This window comes from Balaenoptera physalus, assembly GCF_965194825.1.
Source record: "Balaenoptera physalus genome assembly, chromosome: 1".
Lineage (NCBI taxonomy): Eukaryota > Metazoa > Chordata > Mammalia > Artiodactyla > Balaenopteridae > Balaenoptera > Balaenoptera physalus.
The window spans coordinates 45,732,604-45,745,278 of NC_138882.1; the positions used below are offsets into that span (position 1 = coordinate 45,732,604).

The 12,675-nt window shown below is 36.2% G+C and overlaps 1 protein-coding gene across 5 annotated transcripts in view; it reads right to left on the reverse strand.

Moving 5' to 3' along the window:
* The window catches only part of HMCN1 (hemicentin 1), a 507,647-nt gene that overhangs the window by 373,065 nt on the left and 121,907 nt on the right, over positions 1-12,675 (reverse strand). For all 5 annotated transcript variants that reach the window (XR_014266656.1, XM_082472452.1, XM_082472453.1 and 2 more), the window contains exons 3-4: positions 7,365-7,523; positions 6,435-6,557 (exon numbers count right to left, since the gene is read on the reverse strand). Coding sequence is in view for 4 of the 5 variants with exons in the window: in XM_082472452.1 (XP_082328578.1) it covers positions 6,435-6,557; positions 7,365-7,523 (282 nt within the window). In the remaining variant the exon portion in view is untranslated. The remainder of the gene's footprint in view (positions 1-6,434; positions 6,558-7,364; positions 7,524-12,675) is intronic.

Genomic DNA, 12,675 nt, shown 5'->3' on the forward strand with positions numbered 1-12,675 from the left:
TCAGACACTTAGCAGCTAGCAGCAGTTTAACCCTGAGCAAGATGCTTTGCCTCCCTATGCTTCATTTTCCTCATCTGTGAAAAGAAGGTGATGATCATGGTGTCTTCCTTATAGGCTGTGGTAAGGATTAAGTGAAATGAAATGAAATGAAGTGAAATAAAATTCAACTCTTGTTGAATGGCCATAAGAAGCACACAATCATTCTGATCTGGTATTATTTTCTTAATCACAGGGCAATCACCAAAGAAAGGAAAGAGTCGTGGGAGTCTTTCACATCTAACAGAGAATGACAGTCGAGAGGAGTATGCCGGTGCCAAACAGAGCAGCACAGGGAACCACTCCAGAAGAAAGCACTGGGTGTTAAAAAGGAACGCTGGGGCTTCCCTGGTGGCGCAGTGGTTGAGAATCTGCCTGCTAATGCAGGGGACACGGGTTCGAGCCCTGGTCTGGGAAGATCCCACATGCCGCGGAGCAACTAGGCCCGTGAGCCACAACTACTGAGCCTGCGCGTCTGGAGCCTGTGCTCTGCAACAAGAGAAGCCGCGATAGTGAGAGGCCCGCGCACCGCGATGAAGAATGGCCCCCACCTGCCGCAACTAGAGAAAGCCCTCGCACAGAAATGAAGAGCCAAAAACAGCCAAAAATAAATAAATAAATGTAAAATGTCAAACTATACAACTTTAAAAAAAAAAAAAAAAAAGGAACGCTGGAACTAAAACATCCTACACCAAAGACCTGCAAGTTATATGATAGAGTAGTCATTAAGATACATTCTAATGGGACTTCTAAATATCATCATTGACCTCCTTCAAAAAATATAAATTTCCTGACAATTATTGCTTTATTTGATAAAATTTCCTTCTGATATAACATAGTCAGCTAGCCAGCATTACTTAGAAGTGGGAAATAAAACCAATCCACAAGTCTGGGATGTCCAGGGAGAGGTTTTTTTGGGGGGGATTGGAAGGGGAGATGTTTGAAGACGTGAGTTGGGAGAGGTGGAGAGAAAGGATGGGGAAACTCAGAACAAGTGAATTATCCATTTGATAATGGATTTTTTTGTGTTAGGTTCTTGGACACAAGAATATAACATCTGTGGGTAACTTTGAGATTTCAAACTTGGACTTTGCTTAAACCTAGGAAGCATTAATTAGATCATTGACAATCACCCCGTTTACAAAGAAATGAAAGAGTTAGACTGTTTAGTTCCTTTTCATCTTCAAAGGTGAAATGTTTAAGTACATCCTTTAGATGTGTCTTAACTTGTATTTCCAAACTGTAATACCATACAATGATTTATATGCCCCTGATGTTCAGCCAAATGATTTCTTTACTTTGGTTTCTCTTTTATGTTAAAAAAAGATGAAAGATACCTAGATCTTCTTTTAAAAAAGAACAAGAAGAAAGAAAAAAACTACAAGTTATCTCAAGAGAGAGGATACAAAATATATCCCACTAGGTTAGGAAATTGATGAACTAGGTTAAGAGAGTAAAGCATAATACTCTACAGATTCCTTTAGAAACAGTAGATGAAAAATCGTTCTAGTAAAATGAAAGGACTCAGTACAGGCATGGCTTCACTGCAGTTCTTAAATCTATTAAATGTGCAGTTATCATTAAAGCATCTATATTCTCTAGAGTTTAAAATATTTATATAATAGGAGAATCTGGAACAATGAGAAAAGAAAAATGGCTCAATTATATGCTAAAAATTTTGCAAATCCAATTTTAACACTGTCACTCTGCTTTTTGTTAACAAAAGCTTTTACTTTGGTGGCTTTAAAGAATATATTGACTCATACAATTCCAGTAAGCCCTCACAGTATCTTTTTGCACACACATCAAAAAAGAACCATCTCTCCAGCCTTTTCCTGGACTCTCCCACTCAAATTTATTTCCCAGCAACCGACAACTAGCCACCTGGTTTCTAACAAACACAGTGGCACAATTTCCCCACTTTGAAAGCAAAATAACAACATTATGAGGATTATAACAATACTAGTTAACATTTATTGGGCACTTACCCTGTATCAGACCTGTGTAGAACATTTTACATGCATTATCTCATCTAACCTTATAATAACTTCCTGAAGTGTATAATTCTATTATCCTCATTTTACCAACAAGGAAACTGGGACTTACAGAGACCATGTCACAAAGAAATATAGAATTCTTATCAGTTAGAATACATTTATCTTTAGGTAACTTAATACTCAACTCTAACTGGCTTAAACAAAAAGATCACTTCCCTGATTCAGAGGCTTAGAGGTAGGATGGTCTGAGTGTTGACTTAAGCCAAAGGCTCTGGATTTTCTTAGCTCTTTACTCCCCCTCATATTTGTTTCATCCTCAGACTTGTATGAAGATGCCTGTACCAGATCTGGAATTCACATCCATGCAGGACAATATCTAGAAGACAACTTTTCCAAGACACCCTTAGCTAAATTTCCCTGCATCTCAGTGGCACAAAGTACATGAGATGACCTTTCCTGAACAACCTGGAAGGGGGATTGGAAATGCTATGGTTGACATATGAATTAAAGCCCATCCCTGTTGGCATCAAACTCCAGCTTATAAAAACGGACGATTTTAGCAATGCTTTTTGCTAGTCTTTTTCTGCCTAGCTAAAGTTAAAGATCAAAATATCAGTTGATGATCTGGGAGAAAAACACTATTAAGATTACAGTGGGTTAAATTTATGTTATATAGCTATATCTATAAAATTTTCTGTAATTCACACCAAATTTTTTAAATTGTTCCTATATATTATTTGGTAATTGTCAGAATTATTAGGACTACAAAAAATATGCATTACCCCATTTGTTTAATAAGTAAGCCTGTACCTCTGTAGGGCTCATATTCTCCATTTAAGACAACAGTATTTTCTTTTCTTTTTTTTTTTTAAGATTTTTTTTTTTTGATGTGGACCATTTTCTTTTTCAAGTCTCTATTGAATTTGTTACAATACTGCTTCTGTGTTTTTCTTTTTAATTAATTAATTTTTATTATTTATTTTTTTATTTTTGGCTGCATTGGGTCTTTGTTGCTGTGCGCGGGCTTTCTCTAGTTGCGGTGAGCAGGGGCTACTCTTCATTGCGGTGCACAGGCTTCTCATTGCGGTGGCTTCTCTTGTTGCAAAGCACGGGCTCTAGGTGTGCGGGCTTCAGTAGGTGTGGCACACGGGCTTAATTGCTCCGCAGCATGTGGGAACTGCCCGGACCAGGGCTCGAACACGTGTACCCTGCATTGGCAGGCAGATTCTTAACCACTGGACTACCAGGGAAGTCCTGACAACAGTATTTTCAATTTTGCATAAATCAATTTTCTCTGAGTATATGAATATAGAGTTACATTTATGGGACAGACGAGCTTATATTCTAGCTCTATGGCCCAACTCCTAAAAAAGTCCTATGGTTCTCCCTAAAAGTTTACCCATTTGTTTTGAGAACTTCCAAGTTATGCCTGACTGCTCACAGCAGGTTCAAGCAACTGTTCTTTCAAATGCTCTAGGTGCTGACAATGGCCATGTCTCTTCTCACCTCTTCTCTAGTACCTTCTGCTGAGAACCACCCTGCCCACTGGGCATGGTATCCTCTGCTGGCAGCAATGCCCCATCTGTCTACACTGAACACCACTGCCACTTCTCCCAAAAGCCTCACAACCCCCTAAGCGGATGGGATCCCCATTGATGCAAGAGAGAATGTTGCTTTTCCTCACTTATGCCCTACCTTGTGCTGATGATACTGACTGTACCCCAGAGTCTTACAAAATTCCAGGTTAAAAAGCAACTCCAAATAGTGGCCTTTCTTTTTTTTTATTGGAGTAAAATTGCTTTACAATGTTGTGTTAGTTTCTGCTGTACAATGAAGTGAATCAGCTATATGTATACCTATATCCCCTTCCTCTTGGACCTCCATCCAACCCCCCATCCCACCCATCTAGGTCATCACAGAGCACTGAGCCGAGCTCCCTGTGCCATACAGCAGGTTCTCACTAGCTATCTATTTTACACATGGTAGTGTATTTATGTCAAACCTAGTCTTCCAATTCGTCCCACCCTCCCCTTCCCCCCCGTGTCCACATGTCCATTCTCTACATCTACATCTCTATTCCTGCCCTACAAGTAGGTTCATCTGTACTATTTTTCTAGATTCCACATATATGCGTTAATGTATGATATTTGTTTTTCTCTTTCTGACTTACTTCACTCTGTATGACACTCTCTAGGTCCATCCACATCTCTACAAATGACCCAATTTGTTCCTTTTTATGGCGAGTAATATTCCATTGTATATATGTACCACATCTTCTTTATCCATTTATCTATTGTTGGACATTTAGGTTACTTCTATGTCCTGGCTATTGTAAATAGTGCTGCAATGAACATTGCGGTACATGTGTCTTTTTTGAATTACGGTTTTCTCAGGGTACATGCCCAATAGGGGGATTGCTGGGTCATATGGTAGTTCTATTTTTAGTTTTTTAAGCAACCTCCATACTGTTCTCCATAGTGGTTGTATCAATTTACATTCCCATCACCCGTGCCAGAGGGTTCCCTTTTCTCCACACCCTCTCCAGCATTTATTGTTTGTAGATTTTTTGATGATGTCCATTCTGGCCAGTGTGAGGTCATCATGGTCAAGCTCAGTGTATGGGATGCAACAAGAAACCCAGTTCCTGAGACAGTCCTGCACTCTTCTCCAACTCTTCTCTTCCCAGGCTCCCAAATTCTCATGCAGATGTTTATTCAAATAACTGCTAAGGGCTCAGCAGTTGAGTAGTTGTCAGACCCACCCAGGCATTTCTGGATCACTACAGTGGACACAATATGGACTCAAGCCATATATCGCTCTAAGGCTGTTTCTTGCAAGAAAAAAAAAACGTTTGGACTAGAGTAACCTCCCAGGTTTGTATATCACATATTAATAAAAAATATTTTTGCTAAAATGTTTATTCTAGAAATTTGCAATGTCCTATTAGTTCCACCATGATGTAATAGGAACTCTTTAGTTATAAGAGGACTACTGAACCATTTCTTTCAAGACAAGGAAGTTCGTCATGAAATTCATAGAACCTGTATATTGACTATATTCCCTGTGCTGTCCATTACATCCTTAAACTTATTTATTTTATACTTAGTAGTTTGTACCTTTTAAACCCCTTCATCTATTTTGCCCCTCTCCCCCACCCATTCCCCTCTGGTAACCACTAATTTGTTCTCTGTATCTGTGAGTCTGTTTCTGTTTTGTTACATCTGTTTGTTTTATTTTTTTAGATTCCACATATAAGTGAAGATATATAGTATTTGTTTTTCTCTGTCTTACTGTACTAAGCATAATACTCTCCAGGTTTTATATATATGTATATATATATTTATACATATATATATAAAATCCTGTCCTACAAAGAGAAACCCATATTTTTAGCCCACATCAGAAACTTAAATATTTACCACATATTAGATCACAAAGAAAGAGGAAAAAAAGAAAACATACACACACAAATATACATCTACATATATGTACATGAGTATGTGTTAAGTATCTGTGAATATATATATATATACAGTCAATCATGCTTGTTATCTTTCAATCAATAGTTGAAAAATTGTTCATTAAGAAAAATTTTAAATAATACTAATTGCAGTAATGACAAACAAACAAACAAACAAAATATAGAATTTTTTTGATACACTGACCACATCAAATCAAATGTGAATTATACCCATGTAAAATCTTATCTTTGTTCTGGCATGTTCCTAGAAACTTAAGTGGGAGCCAAATAAATAAATAAATAAGTAAACAAAATTTTATCATCACAAGTAAGGTCAAGGCAAGGTAACAAAAAGAAAGAAATAATCATGACAATTAAATATATCTCAAACACTTCTTTAGAAAGTACCAAGATTTTCTTAGCATATAAGTTATAGATTTTATTATCATAAAAATTTTTAGATAAGTATATAATTACTGAGTTATAGTTTTTTACTTTTAATCTTAGAGATCAAACTTCATTAGAATTTGGCTTAATAACTAATTTTTATATTCTACTTCAGTAAACAAATGTAAAATGAGTCAAGTAAAAGTCAAATCAAGCCTCATTTTACCAGTTATCCACAAGCTGTACATCAGAAATACAAACTGACCTTACTAAACAACAACAACTACAAAAATTTTCAAGTTCCACTAAATGAATTTTAAATAAATATATGCTTAAATCTAAATAATTTATCAGTATAGCATAATACAGTCTAGAGATAAATACCAGATAAATCTATGTTTCTCCACATTGTTTTAATGACTCTACTGACCTGTGGGGAATGGGGGAAAATTTTGTTTGTTTGTTTTTGAAATCAAAACTGACACAATTAGGTTTGCCTAACTGATGTTGGTAAGGTAGCTGGTAATAAAGTAGACCCACTTTATTAAACTGACCTCATTAACTTGTTTTTTGTCCAGATGGAACACTTGACCAGAACTTGTAGAGGCAATTTCTTCATAGACTCTATATCCAATATGGCCCCTGTCATCACAATCTCCAGTGAGCACAAATACCACCTATGATTTTTGAAAAAAGAAGATAGTTTAAAGGGTTCTCAGAAATCAATATATATTTATTGAGCACTTACTATGTATTAACATACTACCAGGCAAGTGGAAGATATATAGATATAGATATGCATTCTACTGGTTCTAAGCCTGCACTCAAGAGGCCTTGGGTATTTCCACTTGCTCTCTAGTGTTTCTGCCTTGGTCATGAGAAGAACATGCCTAAACTAGCTTCCTGGTCTCAGAAAGAGGCTGAGAAACCTGCAAGGCAGAGCCAAGTCACCCCAGAGATCACCTAGATAAGCCAAACCCAAACTATGCCCAGATACACAAGTGAGCAAGCATAGTCTAGCATAACTGAAACCTGCAAACATGTGAGAAATAAATGATTATTGTTTTAAGTCATTGAGAGAACAGCTTGTTATGCAGCAACAGCTAACTGATACAATGAGTAACTGACTCAGACAAGATTCCACACAGGAGGTGATATTTGAAATACAGCCCTTTTCTGTCAGGGCTATGTTTTTGTCAGTTATAAGGATAAGATGGTAACAAGCATCTTAATTAAACCCTAATCATTTCTTCTCCATATTATGAAACAAGGCATTCATATGCTATATACAAATATCACATATCCATTTAACATGTTTAGATTAAATGACGCATACATATTGGAGTCCATATATATGGATCAATAGTTGTAATTATTGGCATTTGTCACACACAGTATAGTCAGGGAGGGGAGGCAATCTCTTGTATTTCTTACAGCTGTGTTCAGATGGAAAATTCAGTGGTGGGGAGTTGATTCCTACTCACTTGTGACTGTTTCTGTTGGATAAGCTGCAGCACCTCATGAGTGAGCCGATAATCCTTGGACCGTGCATCAGTGAAAACATAGATGAAAGAACCAGGAAGAGAAATTTCCAAGGCAATTTTTATAGCTCCAATACTCATTTCTGGACAATCGCCACCACCCTGTTGAGGAGCAGTGAGAAAAAAGTCAATTATTTCATTAGCAGGAAGGAGATACCTTAGCTATTACAAGTTGCTGTAGGAGCTCTAGAACTGAGCGGTTGTCTTCACTTTTATTTTCTGTCAGTTTGCCACTGGATTAACCACTTTGGTTACATGGAGATGGAAAAGATATAAAGTGATGCAGAGATAGAAAAACGTGTATTTATGGATAAATTAAAAATTCACCCATATGATCCTACAATCCCGTTCCTAGGCACATATCCGAAGAAAACCATAATTCAAAAAGATACATGCACCCCAATGTTCACTGCACCACTATTTACAATAGCCAAAACATGAAAGCAACCTAAATGTCCATCGACAGATGAATGGATAAAGAAGACGTGGTGTGTATGTATATACAATGGAATATTAACTGTAAAAAAGAATGAAATAATGCCATTTGCAGCGACATGGATCGAACTCGAGATTATCATACTAAGTGAATAAAGTCAGACAGAGAAAAACAAGCATCATATGATATCACTTATATGTGGAATCTAAAAAAAATGATACAAATGAACTTACATACAAAACAGAACTAGACCCACAGACAGAAAACAAACTTATGGTTACCAAAGGGGAAAGGGGTGGGGGAGGGATAAATTAGGAGTTTGGGATTAACATATACACACTACTATATATAAAATAGATAACCAACAAGGATCTATTGTATAGCCCAGGGAACTACACTCAATATTTTGTAATAACCTATAAGGGAAAAGAAACTGAAAAAATTAGATGAATATGTATATATAATGGAATCACTTTGCTGTACACCTGAAACTAACACGACATTGTAAATCAATTGTATTTCAATAAAAATAAGTAAATAAATTAAACTTAAAAGAGTCAGGAAAAGAAAAAAATAATAAAAATTCACCAAAAATACAGAAAATAATAGAAATTGTTATATGCCTTTTAACTAATATTGACTCCCACTCTCATACATGACTATTTTATACATTCCCTCTTTTCTTATCCCTTCTCACTCTTATTTGATGACTTTTCTTCTATTGTACTGAGAAGACAGAAGCAATCAGAAGAGAACTTTCGTAAACTCCCGCACCGATACCAATTAACCTCCAGCAACAGCAGGCACATGCCCTGCCTTCATGGTGAAGGAATCATTTACACTCACAGCTTAGGCTAACTTCTCACCTGGGCCTAATCAAGGACATGGCTCCTATGGCTGTCCCTTCTCCCCACTCCATTGTCAAACATTTCCTCTTTACTGGATCATTCCCACCAGCAAACAAACACACTGTTTCATCTCCTATACCCAAGTTTCTCCCCAAATGTGACTTATCAGAGAAGCCTTCCATGACCACCTTATATAAAATACACCCCCTCTGTCACTCTTTTCACTATGCTTCATTATTACTACTAACACATGATCTCTGTGTTTTATTTTCTACTCGATTAGGTTCCATATACCTTCCTAAACAAAAATAGCCCTCACCCTAAGAGGAATTCTTGTCACACTTATTTCCTTCCAATACATGTGAATTGATAGATAAAACTGTGAGCATGCTGTAATTACCATTTTATACATTATATTTTAAATTTAGAGCTATATCCTACTTATGTTATCATGTCATCAATGTTCTTCAAAATCACAGGTTTTAATGATTGTATGATATTCTGTCTACATCCCATAATTTGGTCAGGCATTTCTCTATGGTTAAATATCAAGTCTCTTTCAAATTTTCCTCTGTTATAAATAAATACAAATCTATTATAAATATGCTTATATTTATAATATATATAATATATTATAGTATTTTATATTTTTTTTCTCATGTCTGATTATTTTCTTAGATGTCAATAACTACAGGGCCAAGGAAATGGACTTTCAACCAATATGTTTTGAGCAATGAATAACTGCTAAACACCCTGCAAGGATTTAGGCACACAAAGATGAATAAGCCAAAGTATCTTGTCCTTAAGGAACTCATGCCTAGAAAAGACAATCAAATAAAAAAGCAGGGCAGCTTGGGATCCTGGGGGACTTCGTAGTTCCATGGTCCACTAGAACTCAGTGAGTAAGAGCTCTTTCTCAAAAAGAAAATAATTACTTAATGAAAGGGATAAGGTTTTACCTCTAAACTCTGAAGATTCTACTTGATTCTCCTATTGGGGCTTTCCCTAGGCTCCAAACAATCTCTGATTCTGATACAGATACCCTGAGCACCACAGATCTAATCAGGGTCATAAGAACCAAGCACTAGAATTGTTTACACTTTAGCCTGGACCACCTGAAGAATCTTTTCTTGCACTGGATGCCACTCAGTACTTACAGCCTTTAAACATCATTTATTCAATGAGTTGGAACTGAGCACCAACTATTACAAATTACTTCTAAAATTGAGACACCCATTAAATATTATGCCACTTTCTTAATAGTAGAGGGCTGGACACTGCAGTAACTTTCGAGAAGATAACAGTTACCGACTCCCAGAAATTTTATTGAGTTAGCAGTTCCTTCTATTTTTTCAGTAAATATCTCCTATCCTCTTTTACTTATGTGCATTTTCACAGGATCTAGCTTAACAGATAATACTGTTCTCAAAAACTTGTATACTTGTATCCTCAGACTGTACTTATCTCCCAAATTCAAATTTTCTATTTACAAGTGCTTGTTAGACATCTACTCCTAGACGTTTTACAGGTGTCTACAATTCAGTGCATCTACTATGGAACTCACCGTATTTTCCCCAACCATATCTTCCCTATTTTTGTTAATGGTAGCATCTGCCTAGATGTTCAGTTCAAAACCTGAGTCATCTTTGACTCCTCCCTCTTTCTTCACCTAATAAGTGGTCAAACCATTTTCCTTCTACGCCCATCATGAATCTGTTCCCTCCCTTCCTCTTTACTTCCTACAATTCACTCTTATCATTAATTTTATTATAAGTATAGCCTCCTATCTAATCTGCTCTTCCTACCATCAAACTTAATATTTCCTGAAGTAAAGAACCGTCTATATCACGTTCCTAGTTAAAATCTTTCACTAACCACTGTGTTGGATCAAATTATCTTTCTGGCTTTCTATCTCCTGATGCTCCCTCTTCAAAAATTGCTTCCTTGGTAATTAGACTTACCTTGGTGATCATTGTGAAATGTATAGAAATATTGAATTAATATGTTGTGTAACAGGAACTGTGTTATAGGTCAATAATACTTCAAAAACAAACAAACAACTCACAGAAAAAGAAATCAGATTTTGGTTACCAGAGGCAGGGGGAGGGGGAATTAGATGAAGGCAGTCAAAAGGTACAAACTTCCAGTTAAAAGTAAGAGAAGTACTGGGGATGTAATGTACTACATGATAAATATAGTGAACACTGCTGTGTGTTATATATGAAGGTGGTTAAGAGAGTAAACTTTAAGAGTTCTCATCACAGGGAAAAATTTTTATTCTATTTCTTTGGTTTTATATCTATATCGGATGATGACTGCTTACTAAACTTATTGCGATAATCATTTCATGATGTATGGAAGTCAAATCATCACGCTGTACACCTTAAACTTAATACAGTGATGTATGTCAATTATATCTCAATAAAACTCGAAGAAAAAAATTGCTTCCTTTAATCTGAGGCTATATCCTGTTCTTTAATTATGCCCCTTGCTTCACATCTTAATTCCTTTAGTACTTTCATTCAAGTAATCTTTCTTCTGCTGCATCTCCACCATCAAACATTCCTTACCGATGTATGCATGTCTAAAATCTGCCATTTTCTATAAGCTATTTGATGGCAGGAACTGTGTGCTAAGTCCTTGAGAACTCAGTTCATAGCATTTGCTGACATACAGTAATTATTGAGTAAATATTTGTCAAATTGAATGATTTTCCTTCCAAGGTTGAGATAATATGCCTTCCCCTCTTTAAAATGTTCTCTTTTCTCCCATTCAGATGTACTTCTTCCCTCTTCAGATGTACTCTAATTTGCTCTATTCTTTAATAATGAAACATATTTTCCTTGGCATAACAGTTATTTGGAGGGATTACCGTGTGCAGCAAATGCCCCTGAGTGAGCATTTGTGGGCTAGGAAAGTGGGAAATAGCTACTGGGCACATTGGTAACTTTAGTATGTTGGATAGGAATAATTTTTACTTGTAGCCAGCTCTGCATATCTGTAATGAATATTCTGGACTGCTCAAAAATGTATTCGATTCCTACTGTATTTTCAGAAGCTTAAGCAAAAAACAATTTCTCACCTGCACTTGACGTTGTGCACCTGAGTGGAATCACAATATAAGTTTCCCATTCCACAGCATTTGTTAAATGGCCAAGTACGCAATAATGCTCTGTGGTAAATAACTCTATGGAGAGATGGATTGCTTTTTGCTCAATGTCACCTAGTGTCAAGGGGCTAGGAGAAGTCATCTGTCTGTGGGCCAAAAATCAGAACAGCTAAGTCATCTTCAGAGATACTTGTTAGGAATGGCAAGAATGATAAATCTTGTCCAGTTACTGAGTGGAGAACAATCTTTGAGCCATTTGACTTGCACTCAAATTTACTCTAAGAGAACCTCGGGATGCTCATCCCTCAACATCACCCAGGAGTAGACTCTAAAGACCACTAGAATCCTTGGAAGTTTGCCTATCTCATTGTACATGTAGGTTCTTGAAAAGAAAAATAAGCTTCTTTTTTCCAAAAGAAGTTAACATATAATGTTATAGCCTTATAAAAGGTCCCTCTCTGATACTTGAGTTTAATTTTCTAATCATTTTAAATCACAAATAACCATTAAAATGATCTATAAAAGGAAGACTTCAGATATGTGCTATCTACTGTAGTAGCCACTAACTAGCCTTATGTGGCTACTGAACACTTGAAATAAGATTAGTGAAACTGAGGAACTGAATGTTTTATTTTATTTTAAAATTTAAATTTGAAAACTGAAGTACTGATTTTTATCCTGATGACATGTTAAATTGATAATTTTTAGATATAATGGGTTAGATTATTTAAATTAATTTCAACTGTCTTTTAAGATTACATATGTGGCTCACATTCTACTTTTGTTGGACAGCACTGCTTTAGAATGATATGTTTGGTTTAGTTATGTAGGCTTCATTCTAGACTATTATTTGTAAAGCTG